This window comes from Ptiloglossa arizonensis, chromosome 2 (assembly GCF_051014685.1).
Source record: "Ptiloglossa arizonensis isolate GNS036 chromosome 2, iyPtiAriz1_principal, whole genome shotgun sequence".
Taxonomy (NCBI): domain Eukaryota; kingdom Metazoa; phylum Arthropoda; class Insecta; order Hymenoptera; family Colletidae; genus Ptiloglossa; species Ptiloglossa arizonensis.
This window is the reverse complement of record NC_135049.1, coordinates 2371152-2394635: the sequence shown is the minus strand read 5'-3', so window position 1 is coordinate 2394635 and position 23484 is coordinate 2371152. Positions and strand designations below refer to the sequence as shown.

The 23484-nt window shown below is 32.4% G+C and overlaps 2 protein-coding genes across 4 annotated transcripts; both read right to left on the bottom strand.

Annotated features, from left to right (window-relative positions):
- Positions 1–868: 868 nt before the first annotated feature.
- On the bottom strand, positions 869–10787 carry LOC143155354 (sugar transporter SWEET1). 3 transcript variants are annotated; one of them, XM_076327985.1, is made up of 7 exons: positions 10515–10787; positions 10092–10244; positions 7358–7435; positions 6961–7084; positions 6199–6354; positions 1490–1609; positions 869–1177 (listed from the first exon to the last, which is right to left on the bottom strand). In XM_076327985.1, exons 2-7 carry the CDS (start codon positions 10166–10168, stop codon positions 1070–1072), a joined length of 663 nt encoding a protein of 220 aa, XP_076184100.1. In that variant the 5' UTR covers positions 10169–10244; positions 10515–10787; the 3' UTR covers positions 869–1069. The 3 variants fall into 3 exon arrangements, with proteins under 3 accessions (XP_076184100.1, XP_076184096.1, XP_076184099.1); XM_076327981.1 differs by having other exon boundaries at positions 10092–10400; positions 10515–10786; XM_076327984.1 differs by having other exon boundaries at positions 10092–10288; positions 10515–10786.
- A 731-nt stretch (positions 10788–11518) lies between these two features.
- LOC143143710 (uncharacterized) lies at positions 11519–16403 on the bottom strand. Its single transcript, XM_076305299.1, is given in 9 exon segments — positions 11519–11554; positions 11604–11638; positions 11710–11850; positions 12561–12804; positions 12807–14666; positions 14700–15121; positions 15555–15638; positions 15722–15842; positions 16062–16403. Coding segments are annotated over 9 exon segments (3285 nt in total).
- Positions 16404–23484: the final 7081 nt, after the last annotated feature.

Genomic DNA, 23484 nt, shown 5'->3' with positions numbered 1-23484 from the left:
TAATTAATTACATCAAGAATATATATGTTGGATGTAGTTTCATTGATAATGACTGAATGATTGTTTAATCGGAAACTTGGTTTTGAATGATATTGTACACTCGATTAAAATTTAAACTTATTTATTCAAAGAATTATCTAAACAGGATAGTGTTAAAATTATTCTCGTTTCGGATACTAGTACAATACTAATGTAAATTATTGTAAAGCTCTTTAATATGTTGAATGTGGCGGCGTTGGTCCGCAGAGACCGGTAATATCAAAGTTAAAAAATAAATGTTGTAATTAATTTAATATACAAAGATATCTACATACTTCTTTAATCAATCTTATTAAAATCATTTTAACTTTTGTCTGCTCAAATTTCTTTGCTCAAATGATATTCACTTTTTTGTGACTTTTTCAAACTAACTAATCATTTCTTAATGATCACCTTTGTACCGTTCTCCATTAACTTCTATTTATACTTTGTATACTTCTACATTGGCTACGTCATAGCCGTCGTTCTCATAGCCCAAAAGGAAAGTGAAATCAAGTGTTATCTTCTGTTTCTCCTTTGGAACCTAACGTTACATTAAATTTGTACAGACAACGGATCGCTAAATCTGAATATTTTATATTCAAGAAAGAGGTTTTGAAACCATATTTCTCAAATAACTTTTTTCTTTTAGTTGGACTATTTTTGTCGTTATAAAATTTCATTGTGTGTAGCAATTTTATGGATGGAGTAGTTTTGTGGAGGTGATCAAGGTCTGCTAGCGGCTTGCCACCTTTAGCATAAACAGCTAAGATAATCATCGACTTAAGAGAAGTCTGTTTCGTAAAGGAGGATAGAATTGGAGAAGCTGTGGACTAACATAAAACAGTCCTCCAACAACGAAAAAACCGTATTTTATTACATGGTAATTATTTGTGCCTTTGTCGTGTCTACGAACTACCCATTTACAAGTGATACATGTGTAGTGTTAATAGACTAGATTGCACATGTGTGTGGCTATCTTAGTAATTGAAGGTAAAACAGCTGCCGACGATTATATACTCTACGTTAGCGATCACCTATTTCAGTATTATTAATTCATCTTCTCGTGGTTGTCGCTTTTCACTTTCGATTTCGACGGAAATATTACGAACAGTGACAGTTGCATCAGAGAAAGGCCAAAAATGACAACGTTCTGAAACTATTAAAATACAGAACATCAATATACGGTGTACTCTCGTAAAACACATTGCGTACAGATCGCGAAATATCGATTTATTATTTGAAAATTTTTCTATTTCCCAGGAGAGAACAATTTCTATGTTAACGCAATGAACAGATATATTATAGAATGTCCTTAGTTGTTACGATTCCTGTCTAAATTGTCGCAAAGTTATACCTATCACTTTTTGGTAGTACTTGCACACTGAAGAATTTAAGAGTGTTACGAACAAGTTGAGCGAGTCCGGCACTGTATGCAATGTGTTATTATGATAATAAAAAATCAACTTACGATAATGAAAATATTATTAATTATGAGGCCGTACAACAGCCACTGAAAAGAGACGAAGGTGCCCATGAAAATGAGTGGAAACGGAAGAATATCCGTATTCTTCGTCTTTATAATATCACCCTGGTGAATAAAGAAATACATGATACAAAATATGCAGTACTGATATTAAATACTATAATATAATAGTAGACGTTCGAAAATTATAGCATAATCGTGTACTACTGAAACCCTACTACTACGGAAAATTTGATCAATTTGGTAGATTTAGAAAAATCGGAACTCTCGAATGTTTCTCACTATAATTGATTTAACGGTTAAGCTATTAAAGCCCAACGTTGTGTTATGGGAAGATCCTCGTAAAAACAAATGACCTATTTAATTTTTTTGCGCGAAAACTGTTACGCGTTACATGGGTCTAGAATTTTGAGGATATAAAAAAACGTTCTTACACTACACGAACAAATTTTTTTATCCCAATCCTTATTTTTTATTAAACAGTGTTTGAATCTTGTGATCCTCTTCAATGATGTAGCTATTGTTAGTATACGGTGTAGCACCTGCCGCAGGTATCAGAAAGTAACAAATATGATACAAAATATTTTTAAAGTTAAATAGTTTACGTTGGGATTATACTTATTTAAAAAAATAAGTTGCACGATTCGCCTTTTCTAATTGTTTGCATGCTAGCAAATGCAATATCGTCAATTCACCTTTACACATTCTCTCTACGATAAGATTGACGATGTTACGTCCAGTAGCGTTCATTGTTTCATCAACCGAAATCCACACACGATAATTTTCTTCCATGACTTCATAAATTTTATCAATTATTAATTCATAATAGTCGTTTAAATGGTATTTTCATAGAGTGGATTCGTTTAATACGATTTTAATTTAATTATAATATATTTTTTATACACAGACAAAATAATATATAAGTTATTTTATTTGCATTGTTCAATAATGTTGCGTTTACACAACTTTGGAATTAGAGGGTACATGTAGAAATGTAAAGACACTTGTTAATGTTAGATATGTGACACTCAAAGTCGGTTTTGCGAAGTTTAATATTTAGTGGGACTGAAGAAAAAGAAAAATTAAATTACCAAACTGTTTCATTCGAACAGTTAAAAATATTTCCTCAAGCCAGACGTGAGCGTTGAATCGAAAGCGATAGAAGTAGTTACATTTTTGTCAATAAGAGTGTTATTTACAGTGCATAAACATAAGAGTATAGTACTGTATAAGTAGGAAATTAGGAAAATAAAATGTTCGATAACTAAAACAAAATAAATTTGTATAGAAAAAATTAGAATTACCAATTTCCAAAGTCAACTTCATTCATGATGACAGATCCACTGGTAGTAATTCGTATGCAAGCATAAATTATTTACTAAAATTGAAACACGTCATCTAGATACATTACGTCTGAAATTATGACACAGTTTCTAACTATAACGAACGAAAACGATGACTTACCAAACTCTAGAAAGCGTTGATGCAGTATATACTCCACCTGAAGTTGATGGCGTCATAGATGAAGAGGACATATATGATGATTTGCTAGAAGCAGATGATCAACTAAAAGACGTAGTGGGTACTTTTGAAATATATGCAACAATGCAACAAGAGAAAAAGAATACATTGCCAAACCAAAAATCTGAACTATCTTTCACTAAAAGAGAGAAAGAGAACAAACAAAAATGGAAAAACAAAATAAATAATCCCAAAAAGGAAAGAACTTCTAATTATAGAAGTTTTAGCAAATGGAAAATCGTCATGTGAGATATTTTCGTTATATTTTGATTCGGAAATTTTAAAAATATTATAAAAATCGTCACTTTTAAAAATTAAATATTTCTGTTCTGAAGAAATTTATTGGAATAATAGTCTTTCAGAGTGTCATACTTTTACCTACTATGAAATTGTATTGGCCAAAAAATGTATGAATTGTAATAAGTTTACGTCGATCAAAGAAAACTTTTATTTATCAGATAATGATAAATTGAATAAAAGTAATAAATTTTCAAAATTGAGAACGACTTGTAATATGATAAATAAAAAACCTTCAGTTTGGAATTTTTTCACGCCACCTCTCTATTAGCGAAAAAATGGTCCATATTTTGGTAGACATTCCTGTAAAATGTTCATATAGAGGAAGAGCTGTAAGATTTAGTTTTACATTATGGTACTTATATAGTTCCACTATCTATTTGGACAAATTCATTTTGTGGAGGAAGAACAAAAAAATAATAGAAATTCTGAATTAATTTTGAGAGAGCAAATAGTAATGGATTTACTTTCTGTTGTTGAAAATCCACCTCAGTATTGTATATTTTTTGACAATTTCTTTTCATCGTAGAAACTATTTCATATACTAAGACTGAAAGGATCTTTTGCTACAGCCACCATTCACGAAAACCACATTGGAAATTGTGATCTGAAAACGATTTCAAGTATAAAGAAAAAAAAAAGGAAGGATCATTCAATTTTGCTTTCGGAACAAAAAAAAAAACAATGGTGGTAAAGTAGAATGACACTTTTCTCACGACTCTAATCACCAACAATAGTTGTATACAACGTTTAGCTAAAGCTAAACGATTTAAGAAAAAGGGAAAAGAAATACGACGATGTATAAAAGGTGTTGTTGATTTCCATTACAATGGCATTGTAAATTAAAGAATTAGGATGAGCAGTAAAAAGTAGTGGTGCCCTCTATTCATAAATTTGATTAATAATATTATCGTAAATTCGTGGAAAACGTATCTAATTGCCGATGCTGATTGCAATTTAAATCATATTTAGCTATGACTCCAATACAATTGGAGAATATTGAGATCGAAAAACAGACTAGCATCAAAATTGACCATGGAGAAAAATCTAATTACGGTTATCCTACAAAAAATGCTTTAACTCCAAAAACACATTATGATTTTATAGGCCATGCTATAATAGTTGGTACAACGAGAAGATGCAGATTGTGCAGAAATACAACTATTTATATATGTTTAAAATGTAATACACATCTTCACATAAAGTGTTTCAAGCAATTCCACTCCCCAAAATAATAGCAATACCTACAAGGCCCAAAGTTACGTAAACGCAATATTTTGTTACAAACTATTAATATATAATATTGTAACAAAATATTTGTATACTTCAAAATTTGTTAAAACTATTAATACAAAAATGGTTTCGATAACATTTATATTCTTTCTTATATACTTTTGTAAGGAATAAATAATTATATGTGCAAAAATCTCCTTATTTCAATGTTTAGGACTTAATGGGTTAAACTACTGGGAACTCCTTCTTAATTACCTATGGCATATAATTACTAGTACTAACTGTGATATATTACGCAATATTTTAAAAAATTAAATTTAAAAATGTCTGATATATTTCGTATTCATATAATTGATTATTCAAATTTGTGGTTAGAAATGATTAATTGTCTTATTGATCACAGTGAATTACATCAATATCAAAAAACGTGAGAGATTATTATTAATTCAATATCGAAAGTAAAATTTACTTTTACGATTAAAATAGCAGGCCATTTAATGAAAAAAGACATTTAAACTGTTCATAGTCGATTATTATTCACTTTATACTTATTTTGTGATTATTAAATTAATCGATCGATCAGCACATTCTCTTCTTAAAAAGAACTAAGATTTGCAAGTAAACAGCTTTAATTCGTACGCCATAAAGAACACTATATTTTAAGTCTATCTTTTATGTCATCTGTTATTTTTTTTTTGTTTTTAATCAAAAAAAGCAGTAATAAAAAAAAGTTCATTTTTGCGTTAATATTATTTCCCCAACACAAGCATTTATCATATCGATTAGTGTATATTGTAGTCAACTGACAAGCATCGTAAAGTGTCACATTAATTGCTTGTCCGATTCCAAGGGAGACACCCAAAGAGGTTTACGTTTATCATGGACATCAGTTTCACATTTATCGCGACAATACTGTATTGGGTAATTCATTGCGTACAAGATATGATAAATTTTGACTGTCGTCAGGTGCTACTGGTCAAAATATTTCCCTTTTTTGAAAGTGGCATCCAACCACTTCTTTCGAACCTTTTCGGCTTTCCCGCACGTAGCACGGTACACACTCGCAACTTAGGTAGTATATCAGATGACATAGAGATGTCATTTATTACTCTTTCTAACTCTATATACTGATATACTGGTATAACAATAATCAAACAATTTTGTAACAATAAACAAAATAATTCTCATAACATTTATGTTAGTAACTCTTGTCCAGTTGTTTAATCTATCAACGAACAGCTAGCTATTCCTTTCCAAATAAATAAAATTGCATCCGACAAAATACTACTCATTTTTTAAACGACTTCAAGTATATCAAATCATAAATGTAACACAATCGTTTATTTTGAATTTTATTTAGCTAGATTAGTGATCTGTCACGCTGTGCAGCGTATCTATGACTTTTAAAAATTTCTTGTCGCAACGAATGATGCAGCAACAATATAACAATCGAAAAATTTCTCGTTGATTCTTACTAAGAGAGAAACTGTTACATAATACAAGTATAGAGATAATGTTATATTGATAATGTAATAGACTAATATTATATTGATAATGTAATAGACTAATATTATATTGATAAATTCAGTGAAACAACACATTACAAATAAAAATAGAAATAAAATTAGTGAAAATATACTTACGAGATGTACGAGCGGAAATGCTATTAAAAGGAGCTGTAACACTGTCACTATTATACCAAATCGGTATTCAACCTTCTTTGGATTTTCCACTTGAGCATACGCAAGGAAGATGGCTACAAAAACTGCTACCTTGCCTATTAAAGCACGTGTATCCTTCTAAAAATGCACGAGACTTGGGGTAAAATGTTTATCTGGATGTATGTGACTTTAAAAATGTTTTTAAAATTTCTTTGGTGAACACGAGCTTCAATTTTTTCTTAAAGTACAATTATAAATTAGTTGTTGTACAATGAAAATATATCTTGCTGTACATAACCAGATGCATTAATATTTATAAATATTAAACAGAGCCATCCCAATAAGAACTATTTAAATTTTTATGAACAGAATATATAATGAAATGAATTAAAATTATATTCAAATAAAAAAATTATAGATATATTGATTAATACACTTATACTAAAATATTATTACTATTATCTGAGGTTGCGATATAAGTGCTAGATAATAGATGCTATTAAAATTGATGCATTTGAAATCAATGATAAATATATTCTCTAGTAATTAATTTTTTCTCATGCAAATTTTACTGTAAATTTCTTTCTAAATTAAACTCTGCAGCTCATTTATAATACAGCAAGACATAATTCATCACATAATTTACTAATTCAATTAGAAAAGTTAAAAATGAAAAGTAAAGTTGAAGAAAGTAACATATCAAAGAGCAATGTTGTGTGTTATCTTATGAATAAAGGTTTGTACCGTGTGTGGTGTGAAATAGTAATATACAGCCATGTATACTGCATTTACGAATAATCCAAAAACATTAATATTAATCATTAGAGGGTCCCTTAAAATCGATGCATACTGAAGCATCAAAATACACCTACAAAAAATTCTTATTTGATTATTCTGATTTACTATATTACTTATTTATATTTTCATTTACTTCAAAATAAGTTTAAATTCACAATTCTTTTCATAGTTACAAATAAAAAACAAACACAAGAAACGCTATCACTATAAATTGCAACAATTCAAATGACTTGTAGATCATTTTCATTTTAAAAGGACTAAACAATTAATGAAACTTCTTAGACATTACTAAACTTTAATTCCTTGCTATTTTTTGTAGTAAATATTAAAATGTTACACTCACATTCCTGTACCACCCAAAAAGGGCATTAGATCAAAACCTTTTGATGAACCTTTTTGATAGATATCCTTGCAAATTAATCTATAATTAATTCACAAAAACGTATTATTTTTTATTACCCCTTACTACTTTTAATAATAAGAAATGTTTAAAATAAATCTCTATCTTTTCTATTCACAAACTCAACCATCAACTGTAATAAATCAAAATTATCAAATGAAAAATACAATATATATCCAGTTTTCTATTTCATGGGTTTTATTTATTTCAAGAACCTTCGTAATGTAATATCTACAGAATGCCTGACTGCTTCGTAATTATTCTCAATTTATCTATGTAAATTTACACAACGTATTGTTAAATAATTCCACATAAATAAATACACACTCATAAATGACTATATAGCTTACCGCTGACTTGAAGTCCCGTGGCAGAAATACGAGAAAAGTGGAAGGGGTACACCTATTCTCACGCACACATTCATTGCTCTCTTGGAAAATATGGCTTAATAGTATACATTTTTGTGGAAAATGATTACAATTAATTCAAATTGTGTAGCGAATATTTTATTCTATTAAAGAAAATTAATTATATTTCAGAATCATCTTTATTACTTCTCCTATAGAATAACTGTTAATATTACGTAATAATCTTTTTTTATATTAAATAACTCTTATGAGATAAAACAAACGAGATAGGGACGTAATTGAAATCTATTCCTACTACTATGGCAGAATGCGTGGCTAAAGTTCAGAACGTGCGACTCAGGTGGGAGATGGGCGGTCCGACCCTTCTTTGCCCCTGTGCTGTCCCGCAAGACTTCAAGTCAGCGGAAGGCGATACCTAGTATCGCAGCACGACATTGGGGTATATAACACGTGTCAAAGCATGTTACGCAACCGTTAAATAGACCTTTTTTGGCTCTTTGTTTACTTATCACGGACGAGCTAAATTTTAATAGCATTTTTAATTTACCTATTCCCTTGTTACCTATTCTTCCAATCTATATAAAAAAAACCGTGCAATTTTGGCAATAATTGAATGTGCTTCCTCGTAAATCACACAAGCAAAGACAAAACATTTAGATGTGTAATTAGTTTATCAAGCAACAATTTTCTTAACTATTAAGTTTAATTATTAAACTTTTCGTCATTTGCATAAATTTTTCAGGTAGACCAGAACGTTGATTGCAACGAAATTATCTTCAAAATAACACTTACATACACTCACTTTAATATTCAAACACTGCATTGTCTCTATATTTGTTGCTGCGTACAAGAGGGCATGATTTACATCTCCTTAGTTTACAAAAACGTTAACAGTTTATTATAGATTAAAAATACATAAACAATTTCTTCCGACAATAACATTCAGTTGTACAATATATCTTAAATAAAACTTGATATATTTTTATGGCACATTAATATTTGGATACTTTGCAAGAAACAAATATTTGATACGTCAAATTAATGAAACACTGCAATTTCTATACTTATAGCAAATCTTTTTGTTTAATAATTTCAACCATTTGAACCTGTTAAAATTATTTTGTTTAAACATTCTGGGGAAATAGAATCCCATTCTTTTTCTAGTCTTGTTTGTAATTCAATTTTTGAATTTATCAATATTTTTCTAATTCTTTTGTCTAATTCAATGCATATATTCTTTATAGGATTTAACTCCAAAAACTAAGGAAGTGAATGTAAAACTTTAGAGCAATTATATAACAAATATTTTTGCTTCAGTCATAAATCCTCTTCGTACCTTTTAATAATATCAGCAACTGTGCTCTTCTTTGTTATTAATTATTGTGCAATTTCTTTCTCTCTGTTATTGCTAGATCGCAAAAAGTACACAAGTGTCCGAATATTAATGTAATTGTGTATCGTACACTGTTGACCATTTCAACAACATTTCTACAATAGCGTGCAGAATTTTGCCTTTTTTCCGATAAAAAATAACTAACAATCAGATACTAAGATCTGTATTTTTTGCTTTTCTTGGCATTTTATGCACATTTTAGTATTTTACTTTTCCACTATAATATACTTAACCCTCCATTGGCAGATGTTTTTGAAAATCACAAACTTATATTATTCAAGCATGCTGTAAAAACTATCAAAAGTATGGGTAAAAATAAAGAGAAAAGTAACATTGTTAGACGGTTGTTCAATAAGCTTGTCAAAACGGGCAAAATGCTACATTATATATATGTAGAAAACAATGAAAAATATAGTTTTACATATAATAAATGTTTGCAACATACTTGTAACATATATAAACATACACTACGTACAACTTTGTATTTTGTAAACATTTTACCAAAATTTCACTTCAATAACCAACATGAAATCCGATATCCATCGTGCACGTGGCTATTTTACTTTCTGCTTTTCGAGAATTAATATACGTAAATAAACTGAAATTATCGTTATTATAGCGTCGTTGTAACGCTGTCATCAAAAAGGCGATCAATTGTTTCCGATAACTTTTACTTATTTTGTTAGTAAGCGGGACGCTTACATTCTATTATTTCCCTTAAATTTTCATACCAATGAACTTTTCATACTAAAATATTTAGAATTAACGAAATTGTTGCTAAATAAATTGACTACGCATTTAGATGTCTTTTCTTCTTTGCTTCTTGTGCCTTAAAAAGGAATTCCGAAAATTTTTTCACACTATTGTACATATGTAAACTATGAAAAAAGAATATTTTTAAATTATTTCAACTCACGTTCCAGACAACATAAACCCCATAGTTGTAATCGAAGCACATGTTTCTACGACTTCTTTGTAATCTTCCAGGCCCATTGTACTTTAACAGTTGTCTTCAATTGTCTCCGCAACCGTTCAATTACTACGAATCACTTTACAGCTACGAAACTGTCTGTACATAAGCGCACAAAAAGTCTGGGATTGTGATCCAATAAGCTAAAACGCCACAGGGGAAAGGGGAATCGTCCATTCGCATTCTTGTGACGTACTGTTACGTCCTTATGCAGATACATTATCACTATTGGCTAAGGTAAACACGTGTAGAAATCTACCGCGTGACGAGGGACACGAACAAAACAAAATACAACAAAATCAGATGCAAAATGTATCCAATGTAGTAATAATGTGCTGCGTAGAGTGAACGAGTGAACGATTCCCTTACCTCCATGGTGTTGTAGTTTGCGAGATCACAGCCAACTTCTCGTGCGCCGATTGTTTAATCCTCATCTACGACGCTAATGTGTCGTCTCCTTACAACATAAACATGAGCTAAATATGTTTATCGACAGCAGATTTTCATTAATTAGTACTTCTGATAAATATTGCATTATTGAAAACAAATTCCGGTGAACGGTCGTCTTGTGTCATGAAAAGAAATCACAAGTATAATATCTGATAACATCGAGTTCCTCCCTACACGTATAACATTCAACGTAATAAAACATCATTATTCAAAGTGAATGTGTTCTTAAAAAATTTGATGTTCACAATATAATTCTATTTACATACATATGAATGGAAAATGTAGCTACCATTTACACTAACGCAATCTGGTGACACCATGACGATTTAAAAACTTAAGCGCTAATTTCAAAGATTGTAAAACTAAGAAGGTAATTTTATTACGTTACAACTTTATATTTTCAAAATGTTATATATTATATTCTCCAATTAACAATGATAAAACTATTGAAGCTGTTCCACGCAAAAACGGACAGAACCGCATTGTACCAACCTTACCGACTTTTAGAAATACATAAGATATTTAAATTCATCTAATTACAAAATAGCAAATATCAGAATAAGATATTAATGTCAGGAATACTTTCAAACGAAGTAGCTAAATCTTTGATAAAAAGTTCCAACACGAGCAAACAATAGAGAGTAAGAAGCTGAAGACAAATACAAATTTAATTTTTCAGCAGGATTGCACCAAATATTTGGTTGAATAGCCTCATAAAGAATACATATTCCTTGCTATTAAATTACCGAATGTTTCTATTTTTCGCAATAAAATTTAAAAAATATTGTGGACATTCCTCGACATAGAAAACTGGTGTATTACACCACTCATTTAATAAAATATTTACGATACAAATAACTTATGGAGAATTAAAATACTATAATACCGTTAATGTATAAAAATCTTACACAAGTTTGTCAAAGTTATATAAAACCTATGCTTTTTATTAACATTAATGACTATACACGTATATACATAAAATAGTTGTTTTTAGTCCACAGATGTTACCTTCCTGTTATGTGATCTTCTTACCCGTTCAGGAACTGAAATAAAGTTGTAACATATGTAATTATGCAAATAGATAAAATATAAAACATGAAAAATAAATTGTTACCTTTCTCTGGTGTCTCCTCTGAAATACTACCTTTCGTAATCGTACTCCTCCTTTGTTTTTCAATTAAGTGTAGTTTACTCCGTGTAGCATGAGGAGTCATAGGAAGTACTGGTTTATTTTCTATACAATTACTTTCTTCCCCTGCAATAAGACATACTTAACAACTTGGTCTATGATATAAGTTTTGATAATGCGTGTTGTAATCAACATTAAGGTCGGCCAGAAACTCTCACTATTCTCTGAACGCTAAATAGTCCTTTGAACGTTTCTTCCTAATATTTTCGAGAAAATATATCTAAACTTACGAGTATGGACAAAATTCACTCCCGGTTCTTATGTTCAGGTCAATTTCCTTATCGTGAGTCACACAACATTATAGGTAAAAAGGTTGATGAATCAAATACCATTTATAGAGCATAAAATATTAATAGTTTATAAGTACTACTTTAAATATTTACCACTAGATAATAATATCTATTTTGTGGTATAGTAATTCTCGTTTTAAACTGACAATGTGTAAGACACTGGATTAAGATAGTTTACCATTATTCATATTTTTTCAAAAGGAATTATTATTGTAGAAGTAGTTTGATCATTTGACCGGTGCATTTCAAAAATAGGAACCAATCAAACTTTCCATCACATCTACTGCAGAATTTACTACACAAAGCTTGACTGACGAGTCACTAATATTTTAAATAAATCTTTCAAAGGACCTTATAAGTCTTTTTATTTATTTCCTCCTGATTTATCATTTAAACTGATAATTTTTATATTAAGAATTGTGTTTACCAGAAAATTTAACACTTCTCCTACTAGATCTTCTCTTGCCACTTTTTCCATTCAAGTTCACATCTTTGAATTAATTTTTTCATCATTTTTGATGGTGACTTTTAAAGAACTTTTCTTTCTTGTCCTCGGAGGAGTTTTATTCTCTTTATGCTTTGATTCTTTGACATTTATAGATATTTTCCTTGGAGTCTTCTTATGTTTAGGTGTATTTACTGAGATAATACTTCTATTTCTTAGAACTCTTATACTTTCATCTTTGTCAACTATTTCTTCTTTATCATTTATCGAAATTTGTTTCTGATATTTGTATCTGTATCGTCTGTAATTTCTTTCAATGGTAGGAAAACTGTATTATTAAACGATTCATCAGGCACTTCATCGTTTTCATGCACATTACTTTGTCTTCTCAAAATTCTCCGTCTTAACAGTGTATTCGAGTTACTATTTGATACTGATTCTCGAAGCGGTGTTGCAAATTGTATTTGCAAAGATGGTATTTTATTTGTATTTCTATTTTTAAGATTATTTGCTTCAGAATGTTTGTTGACATCAAATACATTTTCAGATTCATCGAAACTATTATCAACAAAATTTAGTTTCCTTTCTGCATGTATATCTATATTGTCATCAGAACAGTCAAAGGTATGATTATATATTCTAGATAATGCTGCAGCTAAATCCATCTTTATTTGTGTTTCTTCGTCAACTGGAACTTCATTTAATACTAGAGTATCATCGAAATTAACTGTATGGGTTATCTTTTCATGAGATTCTACTTTCATTGAATCCTTTGGTTGCTTTAGTATACTCTTTCCTGGGGTTTGAGACGAATTAAAATAAGACAATCTTTTACACATATCTGGTGTTTTGCACATTTGACTTATTTTTATTACCGTCAAAGGAGTTGAAAGTTTTTTTGTTTCAGATAATTGTACTTTTTTCAATAAAGTTAATCTTGTTTCTTCTCGTTTGATAGATGAAAATTTCTTGTCATTAGGACCAACTGATGTAGATCTTGTTCTATATTTTACATTAGGACTACGTTCATGGTGTTCAGCTTTGTCAGTCAAAATTTTGTTACTTATAATTTCAAGCTCTTCCGCACTAAATTTATTTCTTATTTCCTGCGTCATTTTCATTTTTCTTTCTGTCAAAAACTTTCTAATTGAACTTGACTTTTTAGGCAAGATTTTCTTTTTTGCAGCAGTATTCTTTCTGAGAGGCTTGGTAACAACAGGTAGCTGTTCTTCTTCCCAGTTTTGTGAACGAAGTTGTTCTATCTTTTCAAATCGTGAATCACAATTTTTTACTTCCATATACATCATGTCCCAGAATCCTTTTAAGTCCTTGCATGTGACTAACATTTCACCTTTCCCTGTTGCACAATCAGAAACTAATCCAAGAAATCTTTCAAACTTTCTGCTTATTAGTAGATTTGTTTGCCCAACGGCCTGATTAATATGGTATTGTGCATCTTCTGTAATTTTAGATTCTGTCTTCACTTTTTCCCATTTCCTACATAATTCTTTTAATCTACTTATTTCTTTATTTAGAAGAAATTGAAAATATTGTGCAGTACGTTCTTCTTCTTCAACTGAAATGTTTAAATTTTGCATCATAGTATCTTTTATTGGAATATCAGCGCTACGTATAGAGCCAAAGCTAAAACCACGCTTTAACTGTTGCTCTTTTCTAGCATTACTTTTCCCACGACTGGAAACAATATATGGTGAAAAGTAAACTGGATCACTAGGAGAATTAAATTGTACAGATGTAGGTGTATCAGTGTGTGAGAAAGATGCTGTTTTAACATTGTTATTAAATATTGTATCAGCTTCCTTAGTACTGTTATTAAGTATTTTACTAACTTGTGCAATACTGTTATTAGAAGGTTTGTTATTTAATTTTTCTTTCTCGTGGTCATTGACATCATCATTGTTACTATTAACAATACTATTGTTGAATGAATTGGACATTTCTTTTTCATCAGACGATACATTTAATCTAATAGTTTCAATGGAACTGCCTTCTTCACATTCTTTATCATCGATCTCTACTTCTATAAATTTTGTAGTATTGTTTTTTATACTTGCTCTTGTTTTCCTTGAAAAATTTGACACAATTTCACTTATTGTAGTAGGTTGTGGCGGCGCTACCCACGCTTGCCACCAGAGGGAACCTCACCACCAACCGTTTCCCGCAAGTTCCCGTACCTGCTCCGATCGATATATATACGATCCCTTACTGATCTTCCAATGTCCCGGCGTATAAGGCATGAATATTAAAGCACAAACAAGCAGCTTCACAAACCTATATTCTGTGATGCAGTAGCCGATGGACTTTTTATCAATAATTCTGCTGCTTTTAGCCATTAATCTCTTCTCAGTAGCTCTTGTAATTCTTTTTATTGGAGAAGTAGATACAGTTGGTACAATTCGATTGTCTGACTTTTTTTGCGGCACAAGAGTTTTATTTATTTTAATTGGGGAATAGAATTTGTGATGTACTAAGCCGACAATAAAAGGAGGCTTTTCCTCCGCATTTTCTATCGTTCGACGTTTATAACGTTCTGTCTTCCATTCTTGAAGTTTAGACATGCGATTATCTTTCGCAGAAAGTACTACAAAATCAAAATATAATCATGTAATAAAACGTGCATGAATATTAAAGACAAACAAGCAGCTTAACAAACCTATATTCTGTGATGCAGTGGCCGATGCAACCACTATATTTCTTTTCTCGGCTATATAGTAGTCTTGTCTCTAGATGTTTTACGCCATTCTTCACATTTTTTGGCGCGAATAAGTCAATTTTCGCTTATATTTCCAAAAGCCTTTGGTTTTTCTTTATATATACGGTTCATTTCATCAAATTTGAGATTAGAATTAGAACCAACAACCGTTCAACGGTAATCTGCAATGGAAAACAATTTAAAATCGACGCACCAGACCCGACCCGGCATGTGTTAAAGTTCAAGTAGCAATACTACCAATGTAAAAAAGATATGAAAATTTAGGGCACAGTAAACATTACGAGTAGACTAAGTTAAGTACCCATTTTGTTGGTGGTTATAATGAAAATACTACAGTATATTACAATTATGCTTAAACCTTTAAAAAACTTATAACATGATAATCCTATTTCATTCAATGAGACGAAAAATTCTAGTAACTAAACACGTAATTTAAGATAAAATCTTATTGGTCCGCTGTGTCTTTACCAGGAGTGTATTGTAGATCAGCGAATGAGGATGAAATTTTTGTTGAAGAATTATTGGTCGTATACAAGTTCAACCCTGAAACGCCCTTTCGTTGCAGCTTTACGTTTGCCAAAAATGCGTTCTATTATTTGAAGAATGTACCAAAGATACATACATTTTTAATTTGGTATTTTTTTTAAATCATTTCACATTTCGAAAAGCAATGCATAAGTTCTTTATTTTCGGTGATCGAGTCACTATAATTAATAACTTATTATCAGCGGTACATATAATAAGGAAAATATGTTTTTGAACAATCACTTCTTAAAGAAACACATTGTTTAAACTACACTACTACTACACAACCACCACCACCAGCTAAATAAAATTCGGTTTGATTAAAACGATCTAATCGTTCGGACAAATCGAGCAACTCGAGGGAAATCGAACTGTTCGAAATGAGCCAAGCGGTACGAAAGAAGTCATGCAGTGTGAATTCCGAAAGTTCTTTTAAACTATTCGGTTTATTCTGACCAGAGAAAACCCCCTCTATGATTGAGTGAGAGTCGTTTCGGGAGTTCAAGAAAATAGACCAATAGGAATGCCCCTGTTTCTTTTCAGCTGTTTGATTTTTTTTGATGGTGGGACTAGAATTCTTTATCAATAATTTTATGTCATGAAACAATAAAAATGCATCTACCATTTATACTAGCGCAATCTGGTGACACCATGAAGATTTAAAATCTTAGGCGCTAATTTCGAAGATTGTAAAACTAAGAAGGTAATTTTATTACGTTACGACTTTTGTATTTTCACAATGTTATATATTATATTCTCCAATTAACAATTACAAAACTATTGAAGCTGTTCCGCGCAAAAACGGGCAGAACCGCATTGTACCAACCTTATCGACTTTTAGAATTACATAAGATATTTAAATTGATCTAATTACAAAATAACAAATATCAGAATAAGATATTAATGTCAGGAATACTTTCAAACGAAGTAGCTAAATCTTTGATAAAAAAGCTCCAACACTAGCAAACAATAGAGAGTAAGAAGCTGAAGATAAATACAAATTTAATTTTTCAGCAGGATTGCACCAAATATTTGGTTGAATAGCCTCATGAAGAATACATATCACTTGCTATTAAATTACCGAATGTTTCTATTTTTCGCAATAAAATTTAAAAAATATTGTGGACATTCCTCGATATAGAAAACACCACTCATTTGATAAAATATTTACGATACAAATAACTTATGGAGAATTAAAATACTATAATACCGTTAATGTATAAAAATCTTACACAAGTTTGTCAAAGTTATATAAAACCTATGCTTTTTATTAACATTAATGACTATACACGTATATACATAAAATAGTTGTTTTTAATCCACAGATGTTACCTTCCTGTTATGTGATCTTCTTACCCGTCCAGGAACTGAAATAAAGTTGTAACATATGTAATTATGCAAATAGATAAAATATAAAACATGAAAAATAAATTGTTACCTTTCTCTGGTGTCTCCTCTGAAATACTACCTTTCGTAATCGTACTCCTTTGTTTTTCAATTAAGTGTAGTTTACTCCGTGTAACATGAGGAGTCATAGGAAGTACTGGTTTATTTTCTATACAATTATTTCCTTCCCCTGCAATAAGACATACTTAACAACTTGTCCTATGATATAAGTTTTGATAATGCGTGTTGTAATCAACATTAAGGTCGGCCAGAAACTCTCACTATTCTCTGAACGCTAAATAGTCCTTTGAACGTTTCTTCCTAATATTTTCGGGAAAATATATTTAAACTTACGAGTGTGGACAAAATTCATTCCCGGTTCTTATGTTCAGGTCAATTTCCTTACCGTGAGTCACACAACATTATAGGCGAAAAGGTTAATGAATCAAATACCATTTATAGAGCATAAAATATTAATAGTTTATAAATACTACTTTAAATATTTACCACTAGATAATAATATCTATTTTGTGGTATAGTAATTCTCGTTTTAAACTGACAATGTGTAAGACACTGGATTAAGATAGTTTACCATTATTCATATTTTTTCAATAGGTATAATTATTGTAGAAGTATTATAGTTTGATCATTTGACCGGAGCATTTCAAAAATAGGATCCAATCAAACCTTCCATCACATAATGCGTAACTCGTGGATAGCTCGAGATTTTTGTTCCGGACCGATGTCACCGGGAAGCAATACGGCGCTGGGAGTTTGACATTTTCGGCACGGCTCGAACAGTTCTTCTCCGTTATCTCGAGAAGGGACACGACGACCACACACTTTGGGAATTTTATCATAAAAGGACATACGATACATGTTCACCTAATTACCGAGTGGAAATAGTAAAAAAATTAAAACAAGAATGTCAAGTTGAAGATGAAGCAGAAGTCGAAGATAATAATTTGAATGTGCCTCAGCAAAAAAGCGTTACAACTTTATATGCTGTTGCCTTAAAAATTACTTGTGCAAAAGGAAGTTTTCCTGATGGAGAACTTGTTAAGAAATGTGCTATTGAGATAGCGAAAACGTTTGGTAATCAAAATGCGATTGAATGTTTTCAAACAGTTTTATTGTCATGGCAAACTATTGCTAATCGAATTAACGATATTAATAATTATATAGAAAATAAATTGGAAATTTAATTCACTATGCCTCAATGAAAGTACAGACATTACGGATATAAGTCAATTATCGATATTTATGTTGACTTTTTATTTTCGAAGAATTACTGTCGTTAGTTCCTTTCCATTCTATTACAAAAGGAGTAAATATAATATTTTCAATGCTATCCGTGAACAAGTGGAAAAGCATGGAGGATTTTCCAAATGATTCGCAATAGTCACGGGTGGTGCGAAAGCTATGATTGATCACAAAATTGGTTTGTGGGGACTTTAAAAGAAAAATAAGATTAGATGTCTAATATTTTGTAGTGGCTTGTAGAGTGTAATGATAAACGAAAAGGAAGGGAGAGTGTTTTATCTTGTCCTTAGCCGAAATAAAAATGCGATTTAATTTTTCAAATTATTATTACTAAAGAAATATCCAAAAATTATAGATCTCGGTTTAAAAATATATTCTATGTTTACATCAACGTACAAATGTGAGAGTACTTTTCCTATAATGAGAATATACAAAATCAAAATATCGTGTTGGCACAGCGAATGAATCGCTAATCTCCTTGTGACGAATAGCAACAAGTAATACACTTATTAGCGGAATGAGTCGCCCACAAATACCCCATTAGGATTTGTAATATCATATTTATAATAATTTTATCTTATAAAGTTTATGAACATTTAAGTTTTCATTTCATCTTTGGCGATAAGTAATAAAATGCAAAGAAACTACACGATATTCTTTTTATATTCTATTCCAGTCTACCTATATGTGAGCATGTTACAAGGCGTAGGAAGGTACAAGGAGAGGGAAACGGATCGATGGATGGTGGTAGCACGTGACTCTCGACCGAAAGAAGTTAGTCAGGTCTTTTTTTTTTATCGTGGCATAGTCTTCTAAGAGACGTACCTGACATCATGGTGTGGGGTTGGGAGTTGTGTGTTATTATCTTGTTTTTGCTCTCAAGAAAAGGGGCCTGGCCTCTCAGCGAGAGCAGCTTCGTCGTCGGTTGAGGAAGACGCCCATTGTCGACCATCTCCATTCTTCCGTGGGGCGGGGAGCGCGGGGTAGGGGGCCTTCTGCAACATTACTGGTTCACAGAAAGAGACCACGCCCGTCCATTTCCTCTCGCTGTAGAACATGGCCTGTATCACGCCCAGCAACGAGAGTTAGCGATCGAATCGATACCATTGACGATATTCAATCAATTCGATACTAAAATACTCAGTAGGAATGTATCAATATGTATAAAAATTTTAAGTACTTGGTATCAATTTTCGATAACGATACTTTAGGAAACGATACTTATTTGATATTTCAATGAAAGTATCGATACATCTTTGATATCTTACAAAAGTATCGGTATTTGTTTGAGACTTCCATAAAAATTTCAATACCTGTTTCATATCTTTCCTGATTTTCATATCTATTTGACATTTCACTAAAACATTTATATTTATTTGATATTGAAAGTTATTTAAATAATAACAGCAAGATTATTAAACTAATGTAAGCATTTTCATTTTTCATGTTTGTGATCATGTTTGTAATATTGTCAGTAATGACTGCAACGATTTTGCATTCAATCCTCTGTTTTACAAATACTCCATATATCTAAATAATTAGATACTGTCATAGCCATTCGATTTTCTATTAATTTAAACGTTTCCTCACACATCCTTAACTGTTAGTAATTTCTTCTTCATGTCCTTCGTTTGTTTTTTATATTTATCATTCAAGAGTTTCTTTAAAGTTTTTGGGGTCAAGGTATTTCATTAATTGTCTAAAACTCTTATCTTTAACTATCGAGAACAGTTGAAAATCTGTTTCGATTAAATTTAAAATTAATTCGATGTTTCTTAATCTCAATTGTACTCTCTTCTGGGTCATGACATGTACTTTCAACTATTAGAATTTTTAAATGTTTAATCATATTGTACACTTATTAAATCTCAATCTCTTTTGGCATACTACAACTACACTACTATACATTTGTATGATGGTTTTAATCCCGCAATGTTGTTTTGATATTTTAAGGAAATTTAGAAATTGATGATACTCGATGATTTTGTCCAAGAATCTTTGATTCTTTAGAGTAAGTGAAAATGTTTATGCAGCTCAAGTTGGCAACTATAGAAATAACGACTGTGAAAATAGTAGAATTAATAATGGTCACGTTTGTCCGCTTTATATCAACGACAACTACAGAAAGCATCGAATTGATAAATTAATTTTGAATTTACCCATAATAGATTTTCAACCGTTTTTGACAATAGTTAGATATAAAGATTTCAGACAATTAATGAAGTACTTTGATCTTAAATACGTTTTACCTTTTCTTTTTTTTTATGTGAGGGAAATTTTCGAAAGATTTCCCCGACCTTCCCATGCCATCGGCACGGCGTTCATCTTATATCCGTTCTTGGGGGGGGGGGGGGCACTGGCCTTTCCTCTCGAGAATGTCTCCCCCTTATGGCGGGTTTATTTACCTTCCAGTTAAGACAAGAGCGGAGGCACAGAGTGTAAGGCTAACGTGCCCCCGCTCAGCACTGTTAGGGTAGCCCTTTTTTTTCGTGGGGGAAATTTTCAAAAGATCCCCCCCCCTTCCGACCCTTTGGGGAGGGGTCGGGGGGAGTGTGAGATTCCCTGGGTGCGAGGTCACCCATTAAAACCTCCACGGCGGCCATCCCTGCATCTTGTGGGGAGGAGCACCGGGAACTGAAAACATCAAAACATCTGGTGCTCCCCTTTGCCGCGGTGTGACCCGCTCCGTCCGTTCACTCTCGGCGGCGAGGTAGGGTCGCACCTCGCGGTCCTTTCTCACAGGGGCCGCAAAATGGGCGGAACCTTCTCGCAGAGGCCGCAAAATGGGCGGAGCCTTCTCACAGAGGCCGCAAAATGGGCGGAACCTTCTCGCAGAGGCCGCAAAATGGGCGGAGCCTTCTCACAGAGGCCGCAAAATGGGCGGAACCTTCTTGCAGAGGCCGCAAAGTGGGCGGTCATGGGCCCCAACTCACGACCGCCCGTAGTCCCCGCAGTCACGCCCAGCGGTACGAGAACAAGGCACTTCCGTACCGTTGGCGTGGCGTTTGTCCTGATTACGCTCTCGGGAGGAAGGGCCGGCTCCTTCCCCCCGAGAGCGCCGCAACCACTGTAAGGCACGTGTGGGGGACGTACGAGCGGAGGTGCGCCACCGGTGCGACCATTAGCGTGGCCCAGAGGCCGCCTCCCGTGCCGGCTTCCTTTCTCTTGCCCTCCTCGGCGTTTCCTTCTGCGAGATTACAGCTTCGCAAAATAAGGCAACCGCCTTCTACTTCCTCTTGCCGCCGAGAATGGTCCTCACCACGCCCGGCAGCGAAAGATCCACACCAATTATGCCGACCAGGACACGACACTTACCTACTCAGGCAGGGCACATCTCCAGGGTGTGTTGCGCAGAATCCTGGTCCGCTGGACAGTGCTAGTATCGCACCGTTGCTAGTACAGTGACATGTTATACCGCATAACGCGTTAAGATGACGCCGTTGGGGAGGTCTTCGGCTGCATAGAAGAGAAAGTTGTTACAGTTACTACTGACAATGTTACAAACATGATTTCCGGTATGAAGAATCTTCAAACACTTACTGTCAACATACCGTGGTTTGCCCACACGTTGAATCTAGTGGTTAAAAAATCTTTGGAAAATATTTCCAATTATATATATATAAGTAGATAAGCAGTTCTAATTCGATAAAAATTGTAGTCTGCATTATTTGTATAGTTTAAAGATGAGAATGAGAATTTAGCTTAATATTATTGTTACTATTATTTGAATAATTTTTAATATTAAAATAAAGTAAATGTTTCCGTGAAATTTCAAATGAATATTGAACGTTTCAAAAGATATGAAACGGGTATTGAAATTCTTCTAAATTGCTTTAAACGAGTATCGATATCTTTGTAAGGCATCAAACAGGTACCGATAGTTTTGATACCTACATATTTGATATTATTCGATTCGGTATTATAATTTATGAGCTGGTATCGATATTTGGTACCGATCCGATCACTAGCCAGAGTTTTCCCGATCTCCTTGATCAGGACACGACGCTCACCAATGAACGGGATACAACACAAGTGTATGATGTGCCATGTACTCGTCGTGATCTTCTCCGACCATCAGTACACAGGATTGACAAGGAGATCTATGCTCGATCCGAAGCATCGCCACGTCGCAGATGTGCGCTCCAAATCGAAAGATCAATTTGATATTAATTAATTTCTGCAAACGTAATGTATGGAGAGGAGGATAATAACATTATCTTTCTGAAAACAATTACTTTATGACATTTTATAACATTTTCACTTACATACATAGAAATCAGAGTTTTGGATGCTTAAATAAGAGTTGATCAATTTACGCATTCATAATGTTTTCATTTTATTTATATTTAGACAATAACAGACGTTAATAAGTGCTTTAGAATAAATTTGTTTTCCAATGAAGATAATACTGTTCGAACAATTAAAATTTTGCCTGCCTTCGAATAACCAGTGATCGGTAATGACCGGTGATCCTTGTAGCGTCACACTCCTCAAACAAAACTGTGGGAATCGAATTACTGTATCACTTCTAGTTTTCGAAAAACACGAGTTTTTGTAAAAATCCAGGATTTTTAACAATGATAAGGTATTACATGAGAAGTAAAAACGTTGGAAAGTTTTAATTGGTCTTCAAAAGTAGAGGAGAGTTTCTCGAATATAGTGGTATACAATTTATTAACTGCTTTTGATCTTAAATAATCAAAGTTTAAAGAAGTATCAATGTGTGTAGTTTCTCTGCATTATTTTTGTATTTTTATTAAATTCTAGTCAGGGTCAGTTTCTGTAGACATTTCTGAAGAAGAGATTGTCTGACAAAAGTGTCGAAACGACTTACATTTGCCCCCACGTGCTCCGCCGCACACTTGTCTCGATTTGGCAGGACTGCAGCTATGAGTCACAAACGCTGATGGAAGAGTTTAATAGAGCATCCACTTTGTGTAAATACTGTTTGACTTTTTTTTAAAATAATCAATGTCCTATCTTTTTTCTCATATATTCTGTAGATCTCAATCACCAAATTATGATACTTCTTAGTACTTCTTAGTAAAGTTTTTAGT